Source organism: Rhopilema esculentum, chromosome 20, assembly GCF_057945365.1.
Source record: "Rhopilema esculentum isolate cy_ngs chromosome 20, ASM5794536v1, whole genome shotgun sequence".
NCBI lineage: Eukaryota > Metazoa > Cnidaria > Scyphozoa > Rhizostomeae > Rhizostomatidae > Rhopilema > Rhopilema esculentum.
In genome coordinates this window covers 10,870,365-10,897,094 of record NC_142834.1, presented here as the reverse complement: position 1 = coordinate 10,897,094, position 26,730 = coordinate 10,870,365, and the positions used below count along the sequence as shown (strand labels likewise).

Genomic DNA, 26,730 nt, shown 5'->3' with positions numbered 1-26,730 from the left:
TGGGCTGTATGCCAACTTTTACTAATTTCATACACAAATTATTGTCAAATATCTTATGTCTACCCTAAATGAAACTGAAAAGTAAATTTATTTTGATTCCTTTAATTGTTTCTCGGTGCGACGTATCAGCACAAAATAGTCCTTGATGTATGTTCACATTTTCTTTTTTTCTCTTTCCGTACGTTGTAATTCCTCACAAAGCTTTCTCAATTACTCGATGCGTTGCGATGATCATGTATTCAATTTTAGCATGTGGAACAGTCAGGTAGCTATGTCTCTACTTTTTTTAATGTCATTTTTTCTTCTACTTAAACTGAATTGCTAAACTTTCGTTATTAGGGAAAAAGTTGTCAGCAACATTTTCTGTGAGAAAAGAAGAGGATAAACATGTTGACTCCTCAAGAGGTTTATTTACTCCATCTGCTGATGACAAAAATGAAGGCAAAAATGGCTCCAAAAGGCGAAAATCCATTTCAGCATCCAGTACGAAAAAGTCTGTCGAAAAAGTGAATAATTGGCTTTCGCAGATCTCAGAAGGACTGTCCTCAGACCCTGAAACTGTTGACCATGTGGACGAAGGACAAGCAGCACCAGAAAAAAGAGAGGAATCTTTCTTGGTATTAGAAACTACTGTTGAGAAAGAGGAGGAAAGAGATAAGAAAAAGGATATCGTCACGAGCCTTGATAAAGGTAAATCTGATGGCGGGAAGGTCTCCCAAAAATATACACAGGAAGAAGAAAAGAGCGAATTCAAGAAACCAGGCATCGAAAGAAGAACGAGTAGCCGTAGGCAGAGCAAAATATCGCATGAAAGAGAAGGGATCTCTGAAACTGATAAAAATATGGCTTCAGCTACACCCAAAGAACAGGCTGGGGCAAGGAAGAAGGAGGAGAAGTCACCAAAGAAAACTGAAGATACAGGTAAGAGTCGTGATGATGCAAAAGACGGGGCAAAAGGAAAATCACACAGTCCTGTGAAAGATTTGAAATTCGAAAAGAAGACGAAAGTAGAAGATAATGAAGATGGAGATGTACATTTAAACTTCGATAATTTATTTGAAGATGGTACGTAAACGGCTTCACAATTTCTATTTATCTATCAAACTGGCATAGCTGTTGTCAAATGTGACCGGACGCAACTAGTGAACCCCTTTGATGAACATACGGTTTTGGCAATATTTATTAGTTAAAATTTCAGTTTTCGTTGCGCATCATATATATTGTCTAATGCTCTGAATCTCACTAATAAGTGTTTGACTGTATCATTATGCAGTCAAAAAAAATCACAAAGAATGGAAGAAATGCTAATTTTATACATTGACCTTTCCTCTTAAACTGCCTTAGGGTTTACCTACAATTTCTTCAAAAAGTATTTCTCAGTTTTCGAGAAAAAGGATTATCTTATTAGCGGTTTTTTGAAAGATATTAAATGGCCACAAGTTTTTAATGCCCCGAGTTTTTAATAACTATTAACAATATCGCTAGCAAAGCATTTGCAACCAGGATGATTTATTTATGCTCGCTCTTTATAACACATAGGAACAAATTTTCTGTAATTATTGTCAAAGACAACTATATATCGAAATTTTTGTTTGCCATGACAACATATGTTCTTAAAATCAAACCAACCAAGTAATCATGGGTGTCTTTGTCAAGATAAACTTGAGCTGAGTTTAAAGTTTTAAAAGCACCATATCATAACGATTGACTGTTTGTAAATGGTAAAAAGCCAGTTGCCGCAGGCATGCCTCCGTCGCGTTTTTTTCTTACGAATCTATCCGTTACTTGTATTGAAAATAAGGCCAGTCAGTCTTATTGACGCTTGTTAATTTTTATTGCTTATCGTACAGTTATGTTGATTGGCGATCTAATCCTCTCTGCAGCTAATTTGTTTTTCATTCAAAATAAAGAGAATTAGTTAGCTCCTGGTTCTGTGCTAGTATTAAAAAATTTCTGCTTTGTGCTCATAAATATACTTTACCAAGCATCTTCTTATATCTTACTTCTTTTCAAGCATCCTCAGTCGTATCAACAAAAATCAAAGCGCCTGCAAAATCACAGTCAGTTCGGAAACCTCTCAGTGGCTTTCTCAGCTCGGCAGATCGTCTCCGATTTAAAAGTAAAGTGCAAAATACAAAGCATAGTGGAGATAAAGACGCAAGTGCAAGACTGAATAAAACAATAAGGTAACTTTTTGGTTACTTAAACCCAAAGAAACTTTTTGGAAGGATTGGCCTATACTTAGAAGTCCATGAATGGTGATAATACCTTCAGCCTCTCAGTAACTACAACCTCTTATTAAATACAGCCTCCTAACGTGTAAGGCCTCGTATTAAATACAGTCGTTGCAGCTTGGGCTGTTCCAGTTTCTCTGTAAATAGAAGAAAAAAGTGTTAAAGACCTCCAGCAATGACAATTTTGTATTAATGACTGGAGGTTCTGCAAATAAATTTTTAAATTACTTACATATGCAATATTATGTTATGTTCTTGTTTGAAGTGGCATAAGCCAGAAGAAGATTTTGTAAAAATGTAATTTTGATAGGTTTCTTATATAAGAGATGGACAATTCCAGTATAAAAGGTGGTCTCGTGGTCTCCCGGTGGGAGACAAGCAGCTCTTTCTTTGGTCATCTGCATCTGGAACGCCGACGGGTCTCTAGAGAATCTGATCTTCCATTTGACCAAATACAAATAGCTAGCTAACACAAAAACTTGGGTACCAGGGCCACAAAAATTCGAGAGCAGAAATAGGAGGTAGGAGTGGAGAAGCGGAGGAATGTCTAGATGGGAAGAAGGACGCTCCTCTGCTTGGCATTCTGTTTATGCGCTCGAAAGTCTGTGGCTCTTGTACCCATGGTACACGGGAGTCCGATTTATCCACCTCTGTTATATACGCATTTACTGCAATTTTTTTGTGTGATACGAATAATCCACTGCAATGGTCTTTGCATTTCAAATTATATTGTCTCCTGTTTTATATTGAACAATGTGTATATCTAAGTCACTAAATAGGTTTTGTTTTCGAAACCTAATTGATGTCTTTAATAAGTTTAAGTGTAAAGCTTAGATGATAAATGAAATTCTAGACTCCTAAGCAGTATTTTTTTCGCCTTATACCAAATTCTACCCTGAAAGGAATTTTTTATTTTTGTAGATATTATCAATTTAAGGACCTTATTGATCTATTCTGAGATGCAAATTGGTTTAACTATGCAAAGCCTGTTTGTACTGAATATATTTAACACGTCATCAGTGTATATTGATCAGTGCACAATATCAGAACCTTATGATCAAGTCGAATAAAACGATAAAAGTTAGCGCAATGTCCAGCCACATATAGGCTTTAACCTAAAATTCATTCATTCAACTATTGGAAAATTTGAATAGCCTTATGTCATGCTTATTATATCAGTAGACAGAAATAACTAACTTTCGCCTGAATGAACGAAATTCCTGAAAATTTTGAGAACGTTTTAATGATATGAACGAGCATTTTGCTGTTTGAAAATGCTATTTAATCAAGTTCAGAAGAACTATTAGTAACTTGGGACGGGGTGAAACAAAATAAATTCAAATGGACGTAGGATCACGAAGAACAGAGAAAAAATGAGTTAGAAGTGAAAATTTAAATAATTGACGATGATTATTGTTTGAAATGTTTATACAAGATCAACGTGCAGAAACTTCCTTTAAGTTATGCAAAATAATTAGTGTAAGAAAACCTGTCAGGTTTCATCAAAGTAGTTTTTGCTGTTTTTGTATGATCTCTTCTGCATCAATGTCGTCAACAGCTATGTAGTCATCAGGATCGTCAAGCTTGCCATAAAACGAAGAGTCTACACCAACAAACCAGACAAAACATGTCCAATCAAAGATTTACATTTCATATTCTTTACCAGTCTCGTAAACAGTACTAGAAACTCCTTTTTTGCCTATCCAAGGATTACCTTTCACAAAAAGCATTTCCCTATTAATAAAATGCCTGTGTCTATGAATGCCTGTACAACTCTTACCAAATAACGTACGTATAGTCTAACTCCTTGAAAAACCTACATATTTTGCCAAATTTTTGCTTTTTTCGTATGTTTCTCGTGTTTCTAATAGACTAACCCCCCTACCTCCCTAAAACAATGTTGCTTACAATGCAGTGTATCACAGCAATCGGTAGAAAAAGGTTTGCCACAAAAGTATGCCTTAACTTTGCTGTGAGACAACATTGTTTGAAAGGGGGGGGGGGGGGGACCGATGCATGCAAACGTTGAAAATATCACAAGTGTTCCAAGAGTTTTGGCAGTGATTGTACCTTATTAGAATAAGATTTCTAAGGAATTTGGGATTGTTTTCTCGAAAAAAGGATTTTTGTCAAAGGCGTACGATTTTTCATGGACCAATATGCCTCTCTGATGAAGCCGTGTGCCACATCCTGTTTCTTACAAACATCTTGGTAGTTTTTTTCTTTTCAAAAAGGGTGTACTCCTTGCAGGTCCACCTTCGGTATGGAGCTTTTCATGGAATGATAGGCACATTCAACAAGGTTATTAGTCTTATTATCTTGTTCATATGTTGTCGGCGTGACATCAAGCGCGAAAGTTCAACGCTGCCAAATTATTCCTGGCGCGGATTAAAACTAGAAGTATAGTATTCTCATAGTTAATAGGGTAACAAGAGATTTTTCTACAAATTACTCACAGCCACAAGACAGTGAATTGTTTTGGATTATACCGTCTACATCCTAAGATCGTAATCTTGCTAACTTCTTTTACATCCAGTGTTAATAGAGCTGTCTTAAAACGAAATGCAATACATTTATGCTTCAAGTTGAAAACTGGGCTTGCCTTTGTTTACTAATTAGGGCAAAGCATTTCCGCCGTACTGGGATGCTCGCCTACTTTTGTATATTCCCTTTGAAATTCCATTCGTGTCTTTGCAAGAGAGAGGCATCTAAAGATCTTAACCGTTGTTTTCATAGTTATGTTAAGTTTTATGTTGACGCAACGGCAGGCAATTGGAGTTTTATTAGCGACGCAGGAGGCACACCACATGACTGCATTGTAGAACGCGCTGGGTTTTCCATTTGAAATGTAATTCTGATCAGAAAATAAGGAAAGGCTTGCTAACTGCAATATTATCGACCGATTTCTTTAGGAGTTGTTGAGCTTTGGAGATCGCGTTGCAGTTTCACTTGTGTTTTGGAACGTTTCAGCTGGAATTCAGTTCTGTGTATTGAAATGCACACATCTGCGTCGGCGAAGTGACTTGATGACGCATAGAATCTAGCTTTCAACTGTATTCATTTAATTTTTTTCACCGCATGTCTTAATTGGGAAAGAAGATTGGCGATTGTATATAGAGCAGGAAACTATAGTTGAAGTTTATAAAGACAGTTGGGAAATAGTGGAGAAGTCTTCTCTCGGTTTCAAGCCAACAGAAGAATTCCATACTGTAGAATATTATCTGTTTGCAAAACACTTTCCGCTCGTCAAGGTAAGCTCCATTTTGTTTCTTTTTTTGCAGTAAAAAGGTAATACTTTATCGGCTTTTATTTTGGTCAAACGATTCTGTAAACCTCTACGGCTTTTATTACAGCTAGAAAGTAAATTTTTATCAATCATTTCACTTCTTGTGAATGCCCTTCTCGATTCGACAAGAAATGCAAAACTTTGATGTGCTTGATATTATCCTTTGAGAAAAGGCCCATAACACACCCATATATGAACAGCTAAACACTATATAAGAATTCTTTTGTATTGAAATTATTGTGATCATATAAAGTACGTTGCAGCTAAAACAGTTGTTTTGGTGATGTTGCTAATTAAACTAAGCAGTTAGGTACGCATAGAACAAGTTGGAATTTAATTTCAATGTAGAAAGAACATTTGGATGTAACGATTGAAGTAGAGAAATGTAATTTTCTTTACGATACCTATATTAAAAACTGAAAACAGATTTTACCAGCCTTTCCAATCGATTCTTGGTAAGAGATTTCGTCCCATACTGACAACTATTTTTCCTTCCGATTCTTAAATATCTTCTATGTCACTCTTAGGTTACTGCAGGGGGGCGAAGGGTGAAACTGCACAACCACCGAAAGGTCGTTAAGCGTTGGCCACAGTGTTTATTCTATACGCTTGGTTTGATCCAAATGAAGACACATGCATTAGAGTCTAGCCAATAACGTTTACAGCTTATCACTCATTTCGGTGAATCTTCGATAGAAAGAGGGTCATGGCATCTTTCAATGGAAAATTGCAAAGTCGACAAATTTTCCGGCTTCTTCGAATGAAATTGGTTATTTTTTTAATGCTGGCACGTATTAATGGGAATTTCCAAGGTTAGTTGTTTATACTATACTATTTCTTTCGAAACCATCAATGCTGTCAATAGAAAACAGCGGATATGAGCAGCAAGTTTAGACTTAGAGAAAACTGCTCCTTGCTTTTATACTCACTGAAGAGACATTGTTCCGTTCCTCGGAAGAAATTTCTTCTCCCAGTTTTGCGTACTTTCTAACTTTGAAAAGTATACTCATTGAAAGACAGTTCTCGAATGAGGAAATGGCACTAAGTATTAGTTTTGGTTTCGCAATATGCCGTTCAGATTTTTAAAATTTCCAAGCCCTTGTGGCAGCGGTGTAAGTATTTAGTTGGGAACTGTTATTTGTAATTTAGCACTGTTATTAGGTGTGTTATATAGGGTCGTAAACACGGCTAAAACAGGTGCAATTTGGAATGTGGCTCTTTCACCTGCTAGTCATTTTCATTGACAACTGTATGACAGCTGAAGCATAGCTTTAACTTGCATAAGAATTTGCTATAGCATTTCTGAAAACGAAATTCTAGTTAAACTTGGCCATATAAACTTTAAACTTGGTCCCTTTATACTAAGTACTGTTATCCTCAATGGTCAAGCAAGTGAGCGTGCGTTTTTATTAGGATCTATACTTTTGTTTAATGTGAGCATTCAATTTGCCATTTTGCGGAGCATAACGCCATACTTTGGGTACGACTTGCTATCAACTTTTTTAGGATATATCCTTCGACATTCTTTTTATAGAAACCAAATGATTTTTGGCTCAATGATTGTATTTTTGGATAATTTGAAGCTCGTGTATTGTTGTCCTATTTCGTCCTTGATTCGTTGATTTTCTATAACTACATTCGATAAATTGTTGCTAACACCACTAAATAACAGCTCTGCATGACGTTTTTTGCAAGCACGGTTTGCTAGCTGATAAAGTCTGCTCTGTTTATGTCAATGTAAGAGTAAATTTTTAAAAAAACGTTTTTTCTTCAAATTTTTCACCTGAGAATGGACAACTCTGATGACATTCTTATTTTTACATATCGAGCCTCTGTGTTCTTATAGAATGTGTTCTTATAAAAAAGAGTAGAGTAAAAAAAGAGTGGAGCAGTCAAGTCAACCTTTTAAGAGTCATTCCGGCCTCGGGGCAAACGTAGGGCAAGGGTTCTAGAACTTGATACTCATTCTTCTACACTGATTAATAGATTTTCGCTGCCCCCTCTTGGGGCTGGACCACACGTCTTAACCCTATGTGGTATCCCTTCTCAAGGCCTCTGTGTTGGTTTCCACATTATATTGCTTTTTTCAAGTCATTGTTTCCCTAAATTTTCGGGAAAGTTTGATTCAGAGACATTCTCATTCCTCTACACTGATTGAAAGATTTTCGCTGCCCCCTCTTGGGGCTGGACCACACGTCTTAACGCTATGTGGTATCCCTTCTCAAGGCCTCTGTGTTGGTTTCCACATTATATTGCTTTTTTAAGTCATTGTTTCCCTAAATTTTCAGGAAGGTTTGATTCAGAGACAGCTAGCCGGTGTTTCCTGATTTTTTCATGCCTTGAAGCAAACTTTGGAATCGTGTCACAACATTATTCTGTCACAGTACCATTCAACACTCTTTTTGAAACATGAAACAGTTTCCATTTTTCAACTATCATTCACCAAGGTATAAATTACTAGTTTGAAGGTAGCACGAAATAGCAGAAACAGACCAATGTTAATGTCAAACTATGTTTCCGCTATTTCGTGCCATCTTCAAATTTTGCGGTACCAAAAACTTATTTAATTACTAGTTTTAATCTCTAGTTTTTGTCGTGCTTGATTTTTGCCTCATATGACCTATTTGCCGTATTTTCTTCATTCTTTTTATTTACCTTCTTTAGGAACTCAATACTTTCACACAATAGACAGTCATCCAATTTTTAACCGTTAGTCGTTTGCAGACGCGCTTGCGCGAACGAAAATATTTTGCTTACACTGTCGCTTGATCACTTCTCAAGAAGAGATAATTAATTATACAAGATAAAGATTTAGTTCAAATAAAAGAAAGAATTTTGATGAATAAACCAAACTGGTTTTAATTGATATATTGTATTAAAAATTATGGTTTGTTGTGCCTGATAACGCGATATGCAGCACACGACGAAGAGTGTTTTCTTGAGTCATGAAACACCACTCACGCTTTTAAAATAATTCATAAGAAATGTATAATGTAAATTGCTTAATGAATTCATTTGTAACTTACAGATGCTCATGCTATCAGTAAGGATTTGTCTGTTTATCAAATTAGCAGTGAAATGAGGAATTTCGCCTTCTTTGAGACTAAAAGGAAACATTTTACAACTCTGTCGATGCAGATTTATCCCTCTGTCTGTCCCCTCTGATTAACCCATAAGCAAAGATGCGATAAAGCCGTAAATGATCTTGCACAATCACTCTAGATCAGCTTTATATTGATCCAATCACTGAGTATTAACCCTTGTTTCAGCTCAGTGTCATGCTTGCTTCCTTAGCTGCCTGACTCTTGATTCTTCCCATCTAATTCTTCTTGTATTTATCGCACCGTTGGCTTTAACAAAAGGTTTTTCTAGTTCTTTTCCGCGTAGGACTTTAAGGTGTTTCCCAATATCGTAAACAACTGCAAATTGCAACGTAATGACCGTAATGGTTGTGGAAGTCTCGTTGTGATGTTTAAATACACGGGCTCGAAATATTGAGTTCTTTCTTACTTAATATTGACAAAATGTTAAAGATGTATACCTCCTAACTTTGCAGTTACAACAAACCCCGTTTTAATTGACTCTGCTAATGTATGCCTATTTGAATGATTGTTTTCGCTGACTCAGTGCATTTTTTCCTATTTGTTTCTACTTTTACCGGGTCAATAAGGGTGGCCTAAATCTAAACTCTTTTTTGCCGTAATCTTTAGTTGCTCAAGAGATGGTCGTTTTACTGGCGCCAAGTGGAGCTAGCATACTTTTCTAGCTTAGCTTACCTACTGCGTGGAATTTATTGAATACGAAAGCGGTACGGAATGGTACTCAAGGCACGCCCAAAATAGGAAAATGCTATTTATATGCTAAGTAAATCTGACTTCCATAGATGAATTTCTAACCTAACCACTTCGATCAACTTACAGAAAGTAGAAGTCTGAGACTCTAGGGCAATACGAACCTACCTAGATGGCACCATATACCCAAAAACAATCTTAAACACTGGCAAAACAAACCATATATGTATAACGCCTTTTTAGAAATCATCTACATCCAGTAGACATCAGGTAAAAATGTTTCACCAAAGTTGTTCTAAAAAATATCTATTTGATGTTTCACTCCATATTAAAGCCTTGTTTTTAGTTTTCCTAGTACTACAGAGAGGTGTTTCCACTGCGCAGTCACTCGCTGGGGCTGTTTGTAGGCAAACACGCTAGTCTGAAAGAGGCTTGATAGAGCCTTTATTTGGTCTCGCATAACAGATCCAGGACGCCTGCGTCATGAATCCATATTTGGATATTTCGATCCGATTACATATAGTTAAGCTCTGGCAGAAATGCCAGTGAGAAGGTAAAGAGGAAGAAACTTTATTGAAAGAAAATTTTTATGCACTTCCCACGTTTTTTGAGTTGAAATATACACATTGAGAGAGGTCAATCCGGTTTGAGATCAGTGGCGAAACATGAAACAACCTGTTTGAAGAAACAAATAAGTGTTTTGGTGGGAATTATTAAAAGTATTAATTAATGTGCATCTTTTTCTACGTTAAAATAATTGTCACAGTCACAGTCTGAAAGGAAACAGTCTGAAACGATAGCCTTTCTCTAAGTCGCTGCGGGTTCAGTTTCATTGCGTTTTTTTAATCGAGAGCGGACTTCTTATATTTTGCGATCCAGCTTTCGTTTAATCAACCTCCTTCCGAGTTATTTAGCCTCTTTCTCCGTTCCATACCTTAAAATTATATACGCTGCTCAATCTATTGGCTACTCCAAACAACGTTTTCTGCCTAGTCAAAATTTGAACGTCACGTGAATGCTATTATACCCAAACATGGTTGCCGTCTAGTAAAGTCTTTTAGCGAATCAAAGAAAAAGCAGATTTAATGAAACATCGAAGAAAGTTGAAGGTTTTCTAGCATAATTCAGTTTGGAGATAAGCTCTTTTAATTGTAGTTCAGTGAAATGGTATTGGTAAATAAAGTGATATGAACACGCGTCGCTAACGATTAATAGTTTCCAATTGAACAGAAATACAAAGACCTACGCATTTCAAACTCATCACTTATTAAATATTTATTGCTTCAAGTCAAATCTGTAACGTGCTAAGCTTTATTAGTAAGAATTTTTAATTTGGTGAGTAGGTTTATTGTACAAGCCCAATTCTCGGTTCGTGTGCAGTTTGAATAACACCTTCCAATAGTGCTAGAATTCATGGAATTTATGCCAGAAGCAGTCATTATCTTTTTGAATTTCCAATTTTAAGTTAGGCTTTCCGGTGCGTTTGTCTATCAGAATGTCTTAGCCAAATAAGGTCTGATTCTTATATCATCAATGCATTTCATGGTTAAGTTTATGGTGAGATAATGTGCTTGATTTTATTTTCCAAAATTGAGCTTTTAGCTTTGTAATTTCATTTAGTATTTTCACAACATATTCCTCTTCTTTTCTACACTTGAATGTGGAAAGTTTCTTTGAATGTTATGAAGTAGGTTTCGGCTACAGAATGCCTTTTGCAATTGAATGTACTTTCATAGAACAAATTTCAATATTCAATGATAGGCTAAACCATTTTCTAAAACTTTGAAGATGTTAAGGCCTAAGAACTAAATTTGCAAGAAAAAGCCCACCGAAGACGAGGTCTAAGGCATAAAATTGACAGGATTATGTATAATAAATTTGTATTCCTTCAGACAGAACTTTGTTGTATTTCACCAAACCCTGCATTATATCCTCCGTCATCAGCTCATCCAAAAGATGATAAAATGATAGGATGAAGCAAATAACTGACACTTATTTCCTGTCGTAATCACAGATATGTATGAATCTGTCAATGCGGCGAAAGCGTCAAGGCCTCGCATTGTAGCTATTTGTATGTTGTGGAAAACGTAAATATTTTCAAGGTGCTGAATAGATCAGATGTTAGATTAGCTTATTTTATTAATACGAATTTATCTTGGTTAAGAATTTAACATTCTGTCTGAAAATTAAGTTTGTGCGCCAAGCGTATCATTCAGATGCTTTTACAAACCTTTAGCTCAAAAGTCTTTCAATAAACTTTGATTAATGACAATTTTTCAACAGCCCCTCGTCAATGCCCCCATCGTTCATACAATATAATGTTATTCTTAACTAATCTAATGTTAATGGCTATCTTGAGGTATTTTTGCAAGACGTTTTCGCTTTTTAAGATAAACTTATCGCTTTAATTTCGCTTATTCAAAAACATCCCCTCCCTCTTAACTCCCCTACTCCGTCTCGAAGCGGTATATTACGGGGGTTGTTACAGAGACTCTATTTATCTCAATTAGTTCTGCCACGGTCTAGGTCTAACTCCAATCCAAAAGTTTCTTGTACGCATCCACCAAATTCATAACTTTAGATAATTACAGTATAAACCCGCATATAAGAACCTAGATTTTAATAACCTGTTAGGCTAAATTTTAAAATTTCGGCCTCCTCCACATAAGAACCTTTTCAGGCTAAAATTTCAAGTAAGGTTCTTACCAATGGAGCTGCTGTAAAGAATTCTAGTTGGAAACTGTTGAATAAAGTATCATTTTCTGCTTATATCTAAAATTAGCTTGGCAAACAATTTTTCTTTAAAGTCAAGGTACAATAGTGTGTCTTTTTTCATCATTCCAATTAATTCTCTTCATATTTAGCATTTAAAAAGTACAAAGTTTTAGATTCCATTTATTCCCAGTTTTCCATATATAAACCTTGTCTTTTAAATGACATTTTAAATGATTTTGCTATGAGTTTGTTTGAGTATATATTTGTTTTGTTATATCTGTACTGTCTTTAGGTATATAATTGCTAGATGATATGAAAATTATGATTTTGCTACATAAATATAAGAACCTATTTTAAGAACCTTGATAGCCTAAATTCACTTTTAGTACCATTCGTATAGGAATCTGCTTAGGCTAATTGAAAAAACCAGGATCTTGTACGTGGGTTTTTACTGCATGCCTTTTTATGCTGATGATATCTCCGCACATAATCAAGGTATGTTTTCAAAAACAGTAAGCAATATTTGTACTTCTCCCGACACTTACAATCTGGAAACTAAGAACTGCGAGGAGGACTGAGGGATTTGAAAAGGTTCAAAGGAAGAAGATTGTTTTCTCCTAGGGTTTCTAGAAAAGCTTTCTTGAAAACATGGAATGTTGGAATGTAAAACCTATATAACTATAAAACTACATGCTAACAAGTATATTTATATTTAATTTGGGTTCGTTGATTCGAGAACTTATCTTATAGGAAGGTATTACCTTGCAAAGGCTAACTTTCTTTTATTCAGATTCCAACGTTCCAGCATTCCAAGATTCTAACCTTCCACATTCCATGTTTTCAGGATAGCCTTTCTAGAAACAGGACTAAGATAGTATCAAGCCTGATGACAATGTCAGCTATGGTCCTTCGCTATTTTTGAAAGCTGCTGTCATCTCACCCGGACAAAAATATTGCAAACTAATTAAGATGCAACGATATTGTTGAAATGCATCACCACCAAGCTACAACTTCTGCAGACATTGGTACAATGCCTGTCAAAAGTACTTGGAACACCCAGCAATTTACGCTGCATTTGATATTTTTCATTCCTTTCATGGAAAAAGTTACTACTTCCGCCCACTTCCCCTTAAAACAATATTGATAATTTAGAGAAATATCATAAAAAATCAAATCAAATCAAACTTTTTCATTCAGCAACAACCGTACAAGCTTTAAAGGTATAAAATTGCTAAGATTATAATAGATACGCAAAAAATTACATAACAATGCTAGGATAGTTAACTAAACGTTGCCAAGTACACTAAGATAAACCCAAAAAGTTTTCGTGTCCAGTGCCCTTCCTGGGTTTATTACAAATACAAATAATTTAGTTTACAATATGTAACACACTTCTACATGAAAAATATCAAGATTTAAGGTTTTACGTGATTTGAATTTTTTAAACAGCGACAGAACAAATCAGAAAATAGGGTAAAAATAAAAATAAAAATGAAAAAGAGAAAAAAACTAGAACTAACACGGTAGAAAAGATAGGGGAGGGAACAGAAGCGCAAAAGAAAGTGCTTCCTAAAATCCTAACCCGTTTGATAGTAAACCAACATTGTTCTATAGGGGAGAGAGGGATGATTGATTTCGACCTTGGAATTTGACGTCAGTGTGCCAAGACTTTTGGCAGGCATTCTAGCAGTTGTTGTTTATTAATGTGAATGCAAGTTTTATCACGAAAATGCTCCCTGCAACTCTTAGTATCTGCCATTGCGAAACTTTTAATTTGTGTTTGTATTCAAAATATTGGATAATCTACCACGACTAGACTAAGCCTTGGGCCTTTTACCCTAATAGAGTTCCAAACTTTACATTACCACATTTTATGATTGAATTTTAAACACAATTGATAAATATTTTTCAATTTTTTTTGATAAGCAGTTTTAGTGATTTTATCTTAACAATAAACAATAAGCTGGAAGTATTAAGCTTATGCTGAATAATATGCAGTAATAACTATTTCATGTTGTCGGTTGTTTTTGTTTGAAGAATGACCGTTTTGTTAAGTTAAAATCGAGTTAAAATGTAATAGTCCAAAAACGTAGTTCCGGCCATCACTTCGATGTTGGTCTACCTACATATTTGAGTTGACAAACGCCATTTTCAAAACCAATACCCCTTCCAATAAATGGGTGGTTTGATCATGTTCTATTAATTTTGAATATTATACAGTTAAACAATCCAGTTGAAGCAGAGTATTGCAGTTTTAAGAATAAAGATAAGCCTCCTGAAAACTTGAAAAACCAACCGGTGGGAAAGCCTTTGCGCCATGTATTCATTTGCTCCAATGCGCTCACAACTAACAACAGCGATTTAGTTTGCAAGTTTGACATACCACGTTGCCGTTGTCTTGTAAAAAAATTAAACTTGTTGTAGGTTTGTTAATCTTTTCCTCTGTAATGAGGAAATCCCTGACAAGCGCGATATATCTGCTAATCTCTAATTCCCTGATCAACTTTGTCTTTCAGTTACTGAGGCTAGCTTAACAGAAGAGAGATTGTTGAAGAAAATCTTTGAAGGCTACGATCAAGACGCCAGACCTGTATTGAATGATAAGGATAATGTCACCGTCATATTTGGAATGTCAGTCCGACAGATCATTGATATTGTAAGTCCAAGCTAAGCTCGCTACTTCCTTTATAAATTGATAAGAGCGTTTATTAATTATCTAGGTAACGAGTACGTATTTATTTTCGTCTGTCAAAAATCAATGTTTTAAAGACTGCTCACATGTGTCTTAACAGCTTAAGCTAGTATTATTATGTATAAAGTAATATTGGCTTGAATGCTTAAAGATTCAGACACGTCAGGAAATTTCAGGATTCTAAACTTGTCAGTCTTGTAAGCTTAACAACTTATTACAGGAATGCTGTCTGACAGCGAAAAGTGAATGATATTAGATTTTGAAGATAAAGAAATGCATGTTATTTCTGTCACTTTTGGCTCGTTTTAAGCTTGATGTAAGCTTGAAATCTCTATTCTGCAATATGCCTTTTTCTTTGACCACACCCAATATTTTCGGGGTTGAAGTCATATTTACAAGAGAAAAAATTTACTTATGTTTGTCTTATGGGGAGAATAGGGCAGTGTGTGTTCATGAAAGCCAACTTGTTCAAAGCTGCCAATTTCGCCAAAGTTTCTTGAATAAATTTTTCTTGCTAGGTAATAGAGCAACGGTCCAAAGAATAACAAAGCATTTTCCAGTAAACCATGATTACAGGCTTGTAACCAGAACTTCCTAAGATGATTGTCTCATCACGATATATTTTTCTTTGACACAATATAAGTGCTATTGTCTGCTAAACTAATAGTGTATAGACTTTGTCTGGTAAACGCCTATTGGTGTCTTGTAAAGCAATGTATCTATTAAGAGTAGTTAGGCCTGTGATTGTTGCGTTTGGTGTAATGAAATTTGCAGCAGAATTTCAATAAATTCCAATCAGTAAGGAATTCAGCGCTTTGATTGATGTCTGGAGCTCATTTGTGTTCGTCTCAACAGCAAATTTGTGTCATTTTTTGGAAGGGACAGTAAGCCATTCAAGGGCGTCATGGGGAATGAATTTTAGAGGGAGCCAGAAAAAAACATTTTCCGACAAAATTTCTTTGATTTATTTTAATCAAATAGAAGCATTTCATGTTAGTGTAAAGGAGGAGAAAGAAAATCACATAACCTTTGCTGGAAAGATATTCAAAATGTACTTTTTATCTTGTCTCTGTCCATCATACTCACTGTAAAGGCCCCTGAAATCTCGCAAACCTATAGATCGGTAGATTAGAACAAGGGTAGAATAAAGTTGCTACAACAATGGTTGCCGCCGAAGGGGAAAATTTTTAAAATTTTAATGCTTCGTGTTTGCCGAAAATTGCATTCTTTGGAGCAAATGAATATCCACAGGCAGAAAGCGATGGTATTGATTGACTTTTTCCTTGTTTTACCTTATGCAACATAACTGCATAAATTTTCAAATCTGGGACAGAATTTTCAAATCTGGTGATAGGCACAAAATTGGTACTGTCCCAGTCTTCAATATCAAATAAAGATATAATTTTTGACCAAAATTGCAAATTCCCATAACCAATCTTGGCCCTTGAAGATTCGGATTTTAACTGAAAAAATCCAAGCAGCAAATCACTCTATGGTAGAAATCGATAAATCCTGAGAAAGAATTTTATTTTTGTGCAAATCTAGCAATTTCTTCGCATTTTTTCTGAATTTTTGTAGAATCATATCAAAGTTGTTTCTTAAAAGTTCGAATGATAGTGCAGAGATCAGACCATTTGAGTACAACTGGTAATTTTCTACTTCTATCTTTATTTTAAAAAAATTAAGGCGTTATCAACGCTGTAAATATAGAAGTCTGAACTGGCACAAGCTGGAGCAAAGGGTTTTGAGCAAGGTTTCTACCAAGTGCCCCTGTTCAATTGGTTTTTTCCAAATAACAAGTGATTTCGATGTCAGTTTTTACAATTGTACATATATAAGCAGGGCCGCGGAGAGGATTTCTGGGCCCCGGGTCAAAACGAAAGAAAAAAGCAAGGCAAACCGGAGGCGACCCTTTTAAGGGGTCCGAGGAAAATTTTTGAGACGATGGTTGCTAAAATTGCGGCTATTTTTGTTGCTGAAATTGCGATGGTGGCTATTACTTCTTTAGTATTTTCAATATAGTTTAAGTATGACTGGAATTCTATCGTCATAATGCACGCATATTTCTTAACTATAAAATATGCAATTCTTTAGATTTAAAAAGTCTTAGGAAGTGAAAAACGTTTAAATACTAAATTTGATCAAAACGGACATGCTTCACCAAATAGATTTTCACTAATCAAATAACTTGAAAAACTTTACACCTAGCAATCAGAATGAAACCTTTCAATGTCAATAAAAAACTAGCTGATTCGATTTTGGAAGAAGCTCGTTAAGACGAGGGGCTAGATTTCCCAAAAAAATTGAAGATCAAGAGAAATCAGTCAAGTTTATCTCTATCTTCAAGTGAAACCAGGAAAAGGCCTTTCAAGAATTCAAGATAATGTCGGCATTGTTATTATTGATAGTGTTACAGCAAAGATGATTAGGTGATTCACGTAAATTGGCGAGATATGGGAGGGGTTTAGTATTCTTTGATTATACACATGGTTGAAGGAAGATGACCTAGCAAATAAGAGGAAAATTCTGCTCAACAAAAAAGGATGACATATCTCCTAATATCACCAGGTAGTCACTTTTTCTAAGGAGCATCAACCATTGCAGCTGTTGAACAAGCTTAAGCATTTGAATTTGCAACGCTTATTTCCCAATGTTTTCATGGCATTAAGGTTGTCTCTGACTTTGCTTGCTAGTGTTGCATCAGCTGAAATATCGTTCAAATTCTCCAAAGAAACTGAAATTTCCGAAAAATTTTACTATAGCCCCATAATTGACCCTTTTACAGATGTAAAGACTTTGAAATTGTTTTGTTAACTAACTAGAAAATTACCTAAAGCTACAGGCTCTGTTTGACAAACATACTAGGGTTTTGATACTGTTGCTGCTTCTACCTTATTTCATTTGAAGGTTCTTTTCTATTATTTTTTCTATAATTGACATGTTTTGATAATGGAGACGCTGAATTGCTAATTATTAATTGTTTATCAACTGCACTGCTTACAAAGTTATTATCTATGGGCCCCCAGGTCAGTGACCCCTCTGACCCCCCTCTCCTCAGCACTGTATATAAGTATATGTTTATAGACATTAACATATATAGTGTTGATGTCTGTTCTCTACTAGGATAAAAGTTTGTGAAAAATTTGAATTTGAAATAAAATCTTACGTAGAAAGAACGAGCGAACTTATATTAACGTCATTTCAAGCATATCCCGAAAGACTTGATAACGGACTATGTTCGAAACATCGCTGATATAATTCGTTTATTTCATTCTACGTATAATTTATTCTCAGTTCAAAATTAAACTGTTACCTTATATTATACGACACGAATTCTGGTATATTTATTGAGCATGTTTTGTTAACTTGCAGCACGAGAAGAGCCAGATATTGATAACCAGTGCTTGGACAAGGCAGGTAAATCATCACAGCTGTTCCTTATTATGCTTACTTGACTTGTATATTGAAGGCCTGTCTGAGAATAACCCTGAATTTGTTTTAAGTTTTTGTGAAAACTTTATAAATTTTACTGGGACTCAGTGTTCTTTTGTCCCAAAAATTCATGGATATTCTGTTTTTACAGCGAAAAACAACATCGCTTATGTAACTGATCACAGTTGATAAAAAGTAGGCATTATTTTGGATTAAAACCCCACAATCTTTTGGATTAGGCACATTACCATGAAACTGAGTCGTATCAAAATTCTCTATACATTATCTCATTAGCACTGGTTTGTCGAGCTTACATTAAAGCTTTTTTAATACAGTTTTTCCTTTTTCGTCATAAAATTTTTCTGGGACTTTGCCGTTGTTCATAAATTGTTCTTATTTTTTGGTCAGCCTGAGCCTTGGTGTTTTTCACGCAGTTTCTTATTGATTGGGTTTTTAATTGAACTTCCTTGAGCGAAAAACGATAAGGATCTTCTTTTTCTTCGCACGTGTTCAATTGTAGGGACTTTCAAAGAAACAGTAAAGATAAAATAAGATACTCTTAACGATGACCTAGACGTTCTCTGTTGAACAACCTCATTTATTCTTTTTTATCCCATAAAAAGCTGATTCCTATTTTTTAGAAATGGAAGAATCCATTTTTGTCTTGGGATCCAAAGCTGTATAATGGAATAACCAGTGTGAATGTCAGACCATCAAAAATTTGGCTTCCTGATATAGTTTTGTACAACAAGTGAGTAACGATCCAATTTCTTGTACATATAGAGCAGCAAAGATGAAATCTCATTTATAAAATCTTGCTAAAGATTATACTTGTAGCTGTAGCTGAACGGAAATTCGATAAATTTTATATTATAGCCATGTTTAAAGCAATAATCAAATAATATGTACTTCCATATAAAACCAGTTTCTATCAAATAAGTCTCTATCATGCATTTGCTCTTGCTGCAGTTTAAAGAAGTCGCATTTGAATAACAATGCAAGTCAGCTCTTGTCATACTATACAATTTTTGTACGTAGGAGGGTTCAAAGTTCAGTCCTTTAAGGCAGTTTAAAGTTATGCAAAGCTATCTGTACGATATCGAGCACTTTTGTCGAGCACGACCGGTCAACAATTGTATTCATTACTATAACATTTATGTCAGTTCTATGGTCCCTAATAAGGATGAAAAGTGCAAAAAGCCAATGAAAACGTGTAGCAGACAATAGATATCTGAGGAGAAAATAACATTTGGTCAGACACAAAAGTATCTTGTGCTCTTTCTATTTTAACCTGCGGAGATCAATCTGATCAGCTAAACACACTTTTCAACCCTTTCTTGATCCCTAGAATTTTCAGTAACAGCCCTCTGTCTTTGAAATACTATGTTTTCATCCATATTGGATTGATTATTATCAGGGGTTGTCAATATAATATCACCCATTTTTGTTCTTCTGTCAGAATGTACTGATGGGATTGTCATATTTTCTTAAGCATTCCATATTTGTAGCAGTAAATGAAATATGACATAAATTTAATCAGTCTAGCTGCTTATGGTGATACTAGGATTGAATTCCTTATGAAAACTACTTTAGAATATATTTTAATTTAAAAGATTATTGGATTGAAATTGCTTAGAAATAAAGTATATCTGTAACCGTTGCTCGGAAAAACGCCTATCTAGAAATTCTGCAATTGTGCTTGACTTATGCAACTTATAAACAGATTTTTTCTTAAGCATGTAGCGTGTAGCATCACTGCATGCTTCAGAACTCGGTAACAATAATGACAAAAGTAATAAGTTAACAATCTCGTACATACGTTCATACATAGACACTTATGATCATGAATCAGCAAAGTTGATGGCCCTTTCATTGGTTTATTGTACTAAATTTGAAGTCATAGCTCGTCAACAGCAACTTGTAAATAACAATTACTGAGATCACATGAAACCATAGTGTTCTCACCAAGAGCAAAGGTCTTTCGTCAGGCTTGGTGATATCGAAAACCAGGGACTGGGTGTTGAGAAAGTTCACAAAAGGCAAAGAAATGTTGACAAATATATTTGCTAATTGTATAGTACATAGGCGAAAATTATATGGGAGCTTGGGGATCGTGTCCCCTGGAAATTTGTTAGTTAGGGCGGAGCCACTCCTAATATCTTTTTAATAAGACTCTTGGAAAAGAGCAAATTGGTAGTATATTGCTCCATTTAAAACCTGCAAATAAAGCATGGTGCGTTTAAAAGTCGAGGTTTTTTACCAGTAAGATCTTTTAAATGCGGTTATACTAAAAAATCTTCAGCAACCCTTGTGAAAGTAAAAAGTTTTTCTTTGTGCAAATGAATACTTACTGTTAGCAAGGAAAGAAAAAATGAAAATAACGGACAAGGTTCTATACAAGTGTTGCTTAGGAAATCTTTTGCATTGTAATTTTGCTCTGGTATTTGGCTTTAGAAAGAGACATCTAGGAACTGATATGATATTGCCGGGAATAGAATTGTTTTTTTTTTCAAAATAGCTAAAGCCTGGATGTCTCAATGCTTTTTTCAAGGTGCTATTAGAATAGGAAACCCTATGACTGAGTCTATCTTTCTTCATATCTTATGTCACTTGATTTCCCAAGACATTAACTACTTTTTGGGCTTTTCATTTAGTGCTGATGAAGACAAAAGCTTTGGTGGTAATCTAGATCGCTTGAATACGCGTGTAATTTTGAGTTTCGATGGTACTACAGTATGGCTGGCACCTGTTATATTGAAGAGTAAATGCGAAATCAACGTGAAATACTTTCCATTCGATGAACAAAGATGTAAAATGAAGTTTGGAAGCTGGACATATGATGAACAACGCTTGAATTTGGTCCCAGAGAATTATACAGCTGATCTGAGTACGTAAAGATCGATAATACTAAATTGGGGACATCCATAAAGTACTTACACTCAAGAAGGGTGGAGGTTAGCTTCCGTGAAAGATCAGACAGCCTTTACTGTCCTTGCCTGTTTCCGAAGTAGACGAAAGGTATCGAGTGTGCACATGCAGAGGAAGGGGGTAGTCAGCCACACGAGCCTATACAAGGAAAAAAAGGGTTCAGTAAACCAAGATTTGGGTGTTTGTACTATATGGATGCTCTCATACTCATTGCTGAAAGCTATGAAACTTCAATTTTTGCACATTTAATTCTAGCTGTGAATGTTTTGTTTGTTGCAATTGAATCGTTCAGCCATTCAGGTACTATGCATGCAAAAATTTTAAATTTATCTTGGTCCTGAATTACACTTTAATACTTTTTATCATTTTATGATACTTAAAATTTTTCCTTTTCAATTCAAATAAATTCAAGTGACTAGTTTGAAAAGTAAACTGCTAACACTTTTTGGATGTAGCTGCCAAATAAGAACCAATAAAGATGCTACAAATTTTATTTTCCGTTGCTGATTGATTTTATTCAATTTCATTTAATTTTTTTTCTTAATTTTATTTAATTTTCTTTATTTTTATCTATTTTTTGTGGTTGACTGATATTATTTAGGTTTTTTTAATTTCCTTTTTTTTCATTGTTGAACACAAAATCTCACAATTAAATTTGACGGCAATTTTTAAACGTTTTAGAGTGGTATGTAGGCTTTTTATTTTGGCCAGCCCATACATGTGTTTGTTTTTCTCTCAGCATTTAAGGTTTGGTGTAATTCCTTATATCTTTTTCAGCAATCATTTGCCTGATTTTTCGCAAGCACTGGGACTGCAGGCACTCTCTGTACAGGCTTATATGTTAAGAAACTTTTCACACTTTTATGTGCTTCAGAGAAGAATATAATGCCATGTTTATACCAGTGGTGATAAAAATCCTTTTAGTCACACAAGGCATTAATATACTCGTGTCACATTACTATCGAGCCAACTACTGCAATTTAGCACTTGAGTAAATTTGGTACACTTTCATGATGTTCTGATTTTCTGCCCAACCATATATTCAAGAAAAGTTTTAGAACTTTCGAGCACTTGGTCACTTTGAGATATAAAACTTACGGAACTTGCAGAATTTTTCAACTACCATCCGTAATTCTTTAACAACGGCAATAGTGGGAATAACATTGCAACAAAACATCACAAATAAAAATCAAGCTGTAATTATATTTCAGGGAACTTGGTTAAAACTCTGTCTGAGGTATCGAGATATCATAATTGACCGTAAAATTAATTTAAACCCAATTGGCAATAAGTAAATGAAAACAAATTGATTCAATTTGAGCAATAAATGAGAAAAGGGTTCGCACATCGAAAAATTCGCTTGACGAATAGTTGAACTAGTTGAACTAGATAGGACAAAGGAACTGCGTGATTTTCACAATAGGCCTTTGCAAGATGACATCCTCACAGCAACTGGAACTTAGTAGCAGTGAAACTGACTTGCAGTTACGTACTTTACTGGGTAGATTAGGGAATAATTCTTTTCCACAAGCAAACATGATTTTTCAAATGCCGATTTTATTGGTATTCACCTTTCTGATTTCTGTCTTCATGTAATTTGCGTCCCCAATCTTTATGTGCGTGCCCTAAGATTCTCGCGCGCGCAAAAATTTGATCGAAATCAGTGGAGATTGAAATTAGTAGAATTTTGTACGAGCGCTTCAGCGAACGCTACAAAACTAGCGTCAGTGGAGATTCGGCTTTAGTTCGCAAAGTCATACAATGCTTTACCGGGTAATACGTCACCATTAGATCTCCGAACCAGAAAATAAATTTCGTGCTGTAGTGATTATTGTAGCAAAAATCTTATATGCTTCCTTATTCATAATGTTGATACCATATTGACTAGTAATGCGTTCATATCTTTCAGAAAAGTACCTACCTAATGCCGAGTGGCATCTCGATGGAATACCTGCTCGCAGAAATTTAGAAGAGTATTCGTGCTGTCCGGAGAAGTACCCGGACGTTACATTCACTGTGGAAGTGAGGAGAAGATCTCTGTTCTATCTATGCAATTTGATTTTTCCAATGACAATAATCGGGATGCTTACGATGTTGTCCTTCCTACTGCCTGCAGAGTCCGGTTGGTTGATTTTTATTTGATTTAGTAATAGTTTATCAACTCGCCAGATTTCTCACAATATCGTAATTCTTGAGTCTAAAACAGTGCTATACCCGTATTACTTCTAAAAAGCCCAGAAAGCGAAAGTCTCATACGAAAATTTTAGAAACAAATCTTAGAAAATGACAAATTATGAACAAGCTGAGGCTGGGCAACTGAAAAATGAAATTTTGAACAACGTTTTATCTCATATACGAGGATTTTAGCCATGTTTGAGTTCTTTTTAGATGAATATTTAAAGTTGGCGGCAAATGAAGGTTGTCTGACTCACTTTGATGGCAAATGAGTCCCTGAACACCTCCCTTGAGCGAAAAAGCTGGAAAAATCGCAAATTATGAACAATCCAGCCACAGATTTTCGAAAATATAAAGAACAGTCAGCCTGACCTTAAATTTACTGCTTCTTATAAAGTGTAGTCGTATTCTCTCGCTGTTTTGTAATCAAATGCTTACAGCGAATCAGTATGTCTTTGTACATCGTTTTTTTAAATTATTACCTAGAATGATGTGTTGGTGGAAGACCTGTTGTCCAAGGTTTCTGTTTTGAACAATAAAGATGAATGGATTGAAATTGTCACCTTAACATTTGTTCCACCCGAACTTTGTTGAGAAGATTTTCTTGTCGCTTAGCTTTGATAACCTTTTTCTTCTAGGTGAACGGATATCTCTCGCGATTACACTTTTGCTTGCAATGACAGTCTTCATGTTGGTCGTAGCTGATATTATTCCAGCTACTAGTGAGGTGATTCCCCTTGTTGGTGTATTCTTCAGTGCTGCCATGGTTGAAATGGTGATTATGATTATTGTACTTTGTTACGTCATGCGACTTTATCACAAAGAGCCTGAGGACCCGCCTATGCCATGGTGGATGAGGAAGTATGTTTTAGATTGGTTGTCGTACAAAGTCAAAGTGAGGAAGCAAGAGGAGACTGGGGAAAACGATAATGAAGAATATGTGCAAATGCTGCCGTTTCAAAGAAGAAGCAGTGTCTCAGAGGGATCTGGTTCGGCCAAGGAAGAAGACAATAAAGATCTTCAGGTAATTTTCTATCGTGTATTATTTTTTGAACGGTTGCATAGAATGAACAATTTTGTATTAATAGAGGCAGGTTAAAGGCAATCTGTCTCGTTGTGGATTGGTTAACGAGAACAATAGCTGGAACAATAGCCTAAACACGATTCCAGCGCTCCGCCATATTTTTTACAATGCGATTAATTAAAAGGGGACTGGAAGCAATAAAAAAACCCTTTGTTCTTATAATCAATCAACGTCGTGACAGATTGCCTTTAAATTGCAGCTTAACCATTGGCAGAGATAGTTAATCAGTTTTTTGGCGATACAGAACTTGGAAATGGCTTTGATAAAAGCAAACATTTTACAACATATTGGCGAAAAAGTTTCTCGTCTGACACTTCTTAGAGCATAAAACGTCAGAATAAGGGTCCGAAAGAACACGATGAAAAATATATACCCAGTTGTGGATCAAGTAAATCAATCAATTTTGCAAACAAATAAAAACCTCCTGCACAAATGGTAATGCGTAGATTTACTATAAGACACGAAGCCAACAAACAAGCTAAAACAATTTTCTTATAAATGACCTGACTAGAAAAACACAAATTTTGATAGCGTTTGTCAATCCTTTTTTAAAGCTATGGGTAAGAAACACAATGCCACACAAAAACAGCCAGACGAAATCTGACGCTCGACATTGCAAGCATGGATTTAGCGGCCATGACAGATCTTCATCTCGGAGTGGGGAACTTGCAGCGATTGCAAAAAAGTTGGACTTTATTGTTGAAAGACTTCGAGGCGAAGATGATGACAGTAGGATTAAGAGCGAATGGAGGATTGTTGCAATGACGATTGACTATTGCCTTTTGCATTGTTTTGTGATTTTGCTCTTGTTGACTATAATCATTTGCTTTTCAAATTCACCTGGATATGTACCTTGACAGAAAAAATCAATCTTATCATGCAAGAAAGTAGTGGTCGAAGATTGTTGCCTCTTAAATGACTTCGTTCTTGCTTGCCAAGACACTCGTTGTTTATTCACCATATCTCCTGAGAAGGACGTGACAGAAACCCAAGATGTCAAAAACGTGCATATTTTATGCCATTCGTTGAACAGTGATGGTCAAATGACCAACAAACAAGAGGTGAGGAAAATCAGTAGCATAGAGAGAAGAATACCAGATAGAATAGTGAATATTAATTTATTCTCAGCAGATTATTCAGAACAAGATTGATGAAAGTAACAACATTTTTATGAAATTGAATAGCATCGTGAAAATATAGTTTGAGACCTTTGCCTCGATAAATTCACATTAATCGTTATTTTTCAAAAACCCTGTTATACTGGCAGATTTTTTCATCAGATATTTAACAGATATTTACATTAGTTAATATTATGTTATTGAACATAACATACATATATTCCTCGATTTCATGCATAGCTGAAGTACAAATCCCAATAATTATGCAGAAAACATCTTCCTTTATTTGGCAATAGCAATGCATTTGAAAAAATCTGTCCATGTTGCAGGGCGTAAAACTAATATTACTGCCTTGTAGGATATTTCTTTATTGGCATATTTCCCAATCTAATGCTGAATACCTCCTGGATCCCTCTTTCTGTCAATTAAAATCCTGGATTCCTATTCTTAGACTATTTATTTTGGGTCCCGTTCCCGTTTTATATGTAAAAAGAGGATATCCTAAACGAAAACCAATGAATTATATTGAATAAGGACAATGCTAATGTGAGAGATGCCTTGCTTGAATATTTGATGCAATTTAAGTTTGTATACTTTGACTCAGCGTTTCTTGACTAGGCTGTTGTAGACAAATCAGATCTCTTGTAGTCACTGGAATAAAAGCAATGATGTTTTTTGATAGCAATTATCTTAACAATAACCTTAGAATTTTCTCTTGCACACATTTAAATGATCACTGTTCGTTAGAGGGAGATGCCTTTTGTATTTGTTGTGTAGCTTTTTTGTTGGAATCGAATTAAAAAGTTCCTGAAACCGACTTGAAAAAGTAATTTGGGGAAAGCAGAAAGAATGATTAAGGGAGCTGTTTATATTTTAGATCTTGTTATAAGCATAATAAAAATTCGCAAAACCCAAGTAACGTCATAGTGATCAAGTTTAACTTGCTCCAATAAAAGTGTGAATAAAAGTGTTCTCTCGTATGTTTTCGGTAATTATTAAGTCTTTGAAGATGTTATGAAGTCTTTGAAGATGTAATGAAGTGGCTATCAAAGATATAAGGGCAATGTGATGATACATGCCAAAAGTCAACATTTCTTGAGATTTATCCAGTTTCAACACAAATCATAATTGATTAGTGTATTTTTGCAATAAATACCTGGGAACGTATAAAATATGTATCTAGTGAGTAGGATAGGTAATGCACGTTAAAAAGATAGCATGAATTGATATCGCTTACTGTAATTGATTGTATCATTTATTAACATGTACAGAGCA

The 26,730-nt window shown here is 35.2% G+C and overlaps 2 protein-coding genes across 2 annotated transcripts in view; both read left to right on the top strand.

The window, feature by feature from the left end:
* LOC135687172 (uncharacterized) overlaps positions 1–2,190 on the top strand; it is a 9,853-nt gene extending 7,663 nt beyond the window's left edge. Inside the window, exons 4-5 of the mRNA XM_089114298.1 lie at positions 340–1,065; positions 2,015–2,190. Coding sequence (XP_088970424.1) covers positions 340–1,065; positions 2,015–2,190 — 902 coding nt within the window. The remainder of the gene's footprint in view (positions 1–339; positions 1,066–2,014) is intronic.
* Positions 2,188–26,730, top strand: LOC135687173 (neuronal acetylcholine receptor subunit alpha-7). The gene is made up of 9 exons (XM_065203670.2): positions 2,188–5,485; positions 6,048–6,332; positions 14,543–14,682; positions 18,091–18,135; positions 18,792–18,901; positions 20,805–21,037; positions 22,988–23,200; positions 23,892–24,277; positions 24,892–26,730. The coding sequence occupies exons 2-9, from the start codon at positions 6,227–6,229 to the stop codon at positions 25,192–25,194; spliced, it is 1,536 nt and encodes a 511-aa protein (XP_065059742.1). The 5' UTR covers positions 2,188–5,485; positions 6,048–6,226; the 3' UTR covers positions 25,195–26,730.

Coding starts and splice junctions, on each gene's coding strand:
- LOC135687173 (XM_065203670.2), top strand. CDS start 6,227: ATGGCATCTTTCAATGGAAAATTGCAAAGTCGACAAATTTTCCGGCTT. Junction 23,201..23,891: donor CCTACTGCCTGCAGAGTCCG/GTTGGTTGATTT, acceptor TTTTTCTTCTAG/GTGAACGGATATCTCTCGCG. Junction 24,278..24,891: donor AAGACAATAAAGATCTTCAG/GTAATTTTCTAT, acceptor CCTTTTTTAAAG/CTATGGGTAAGAAACACAAT.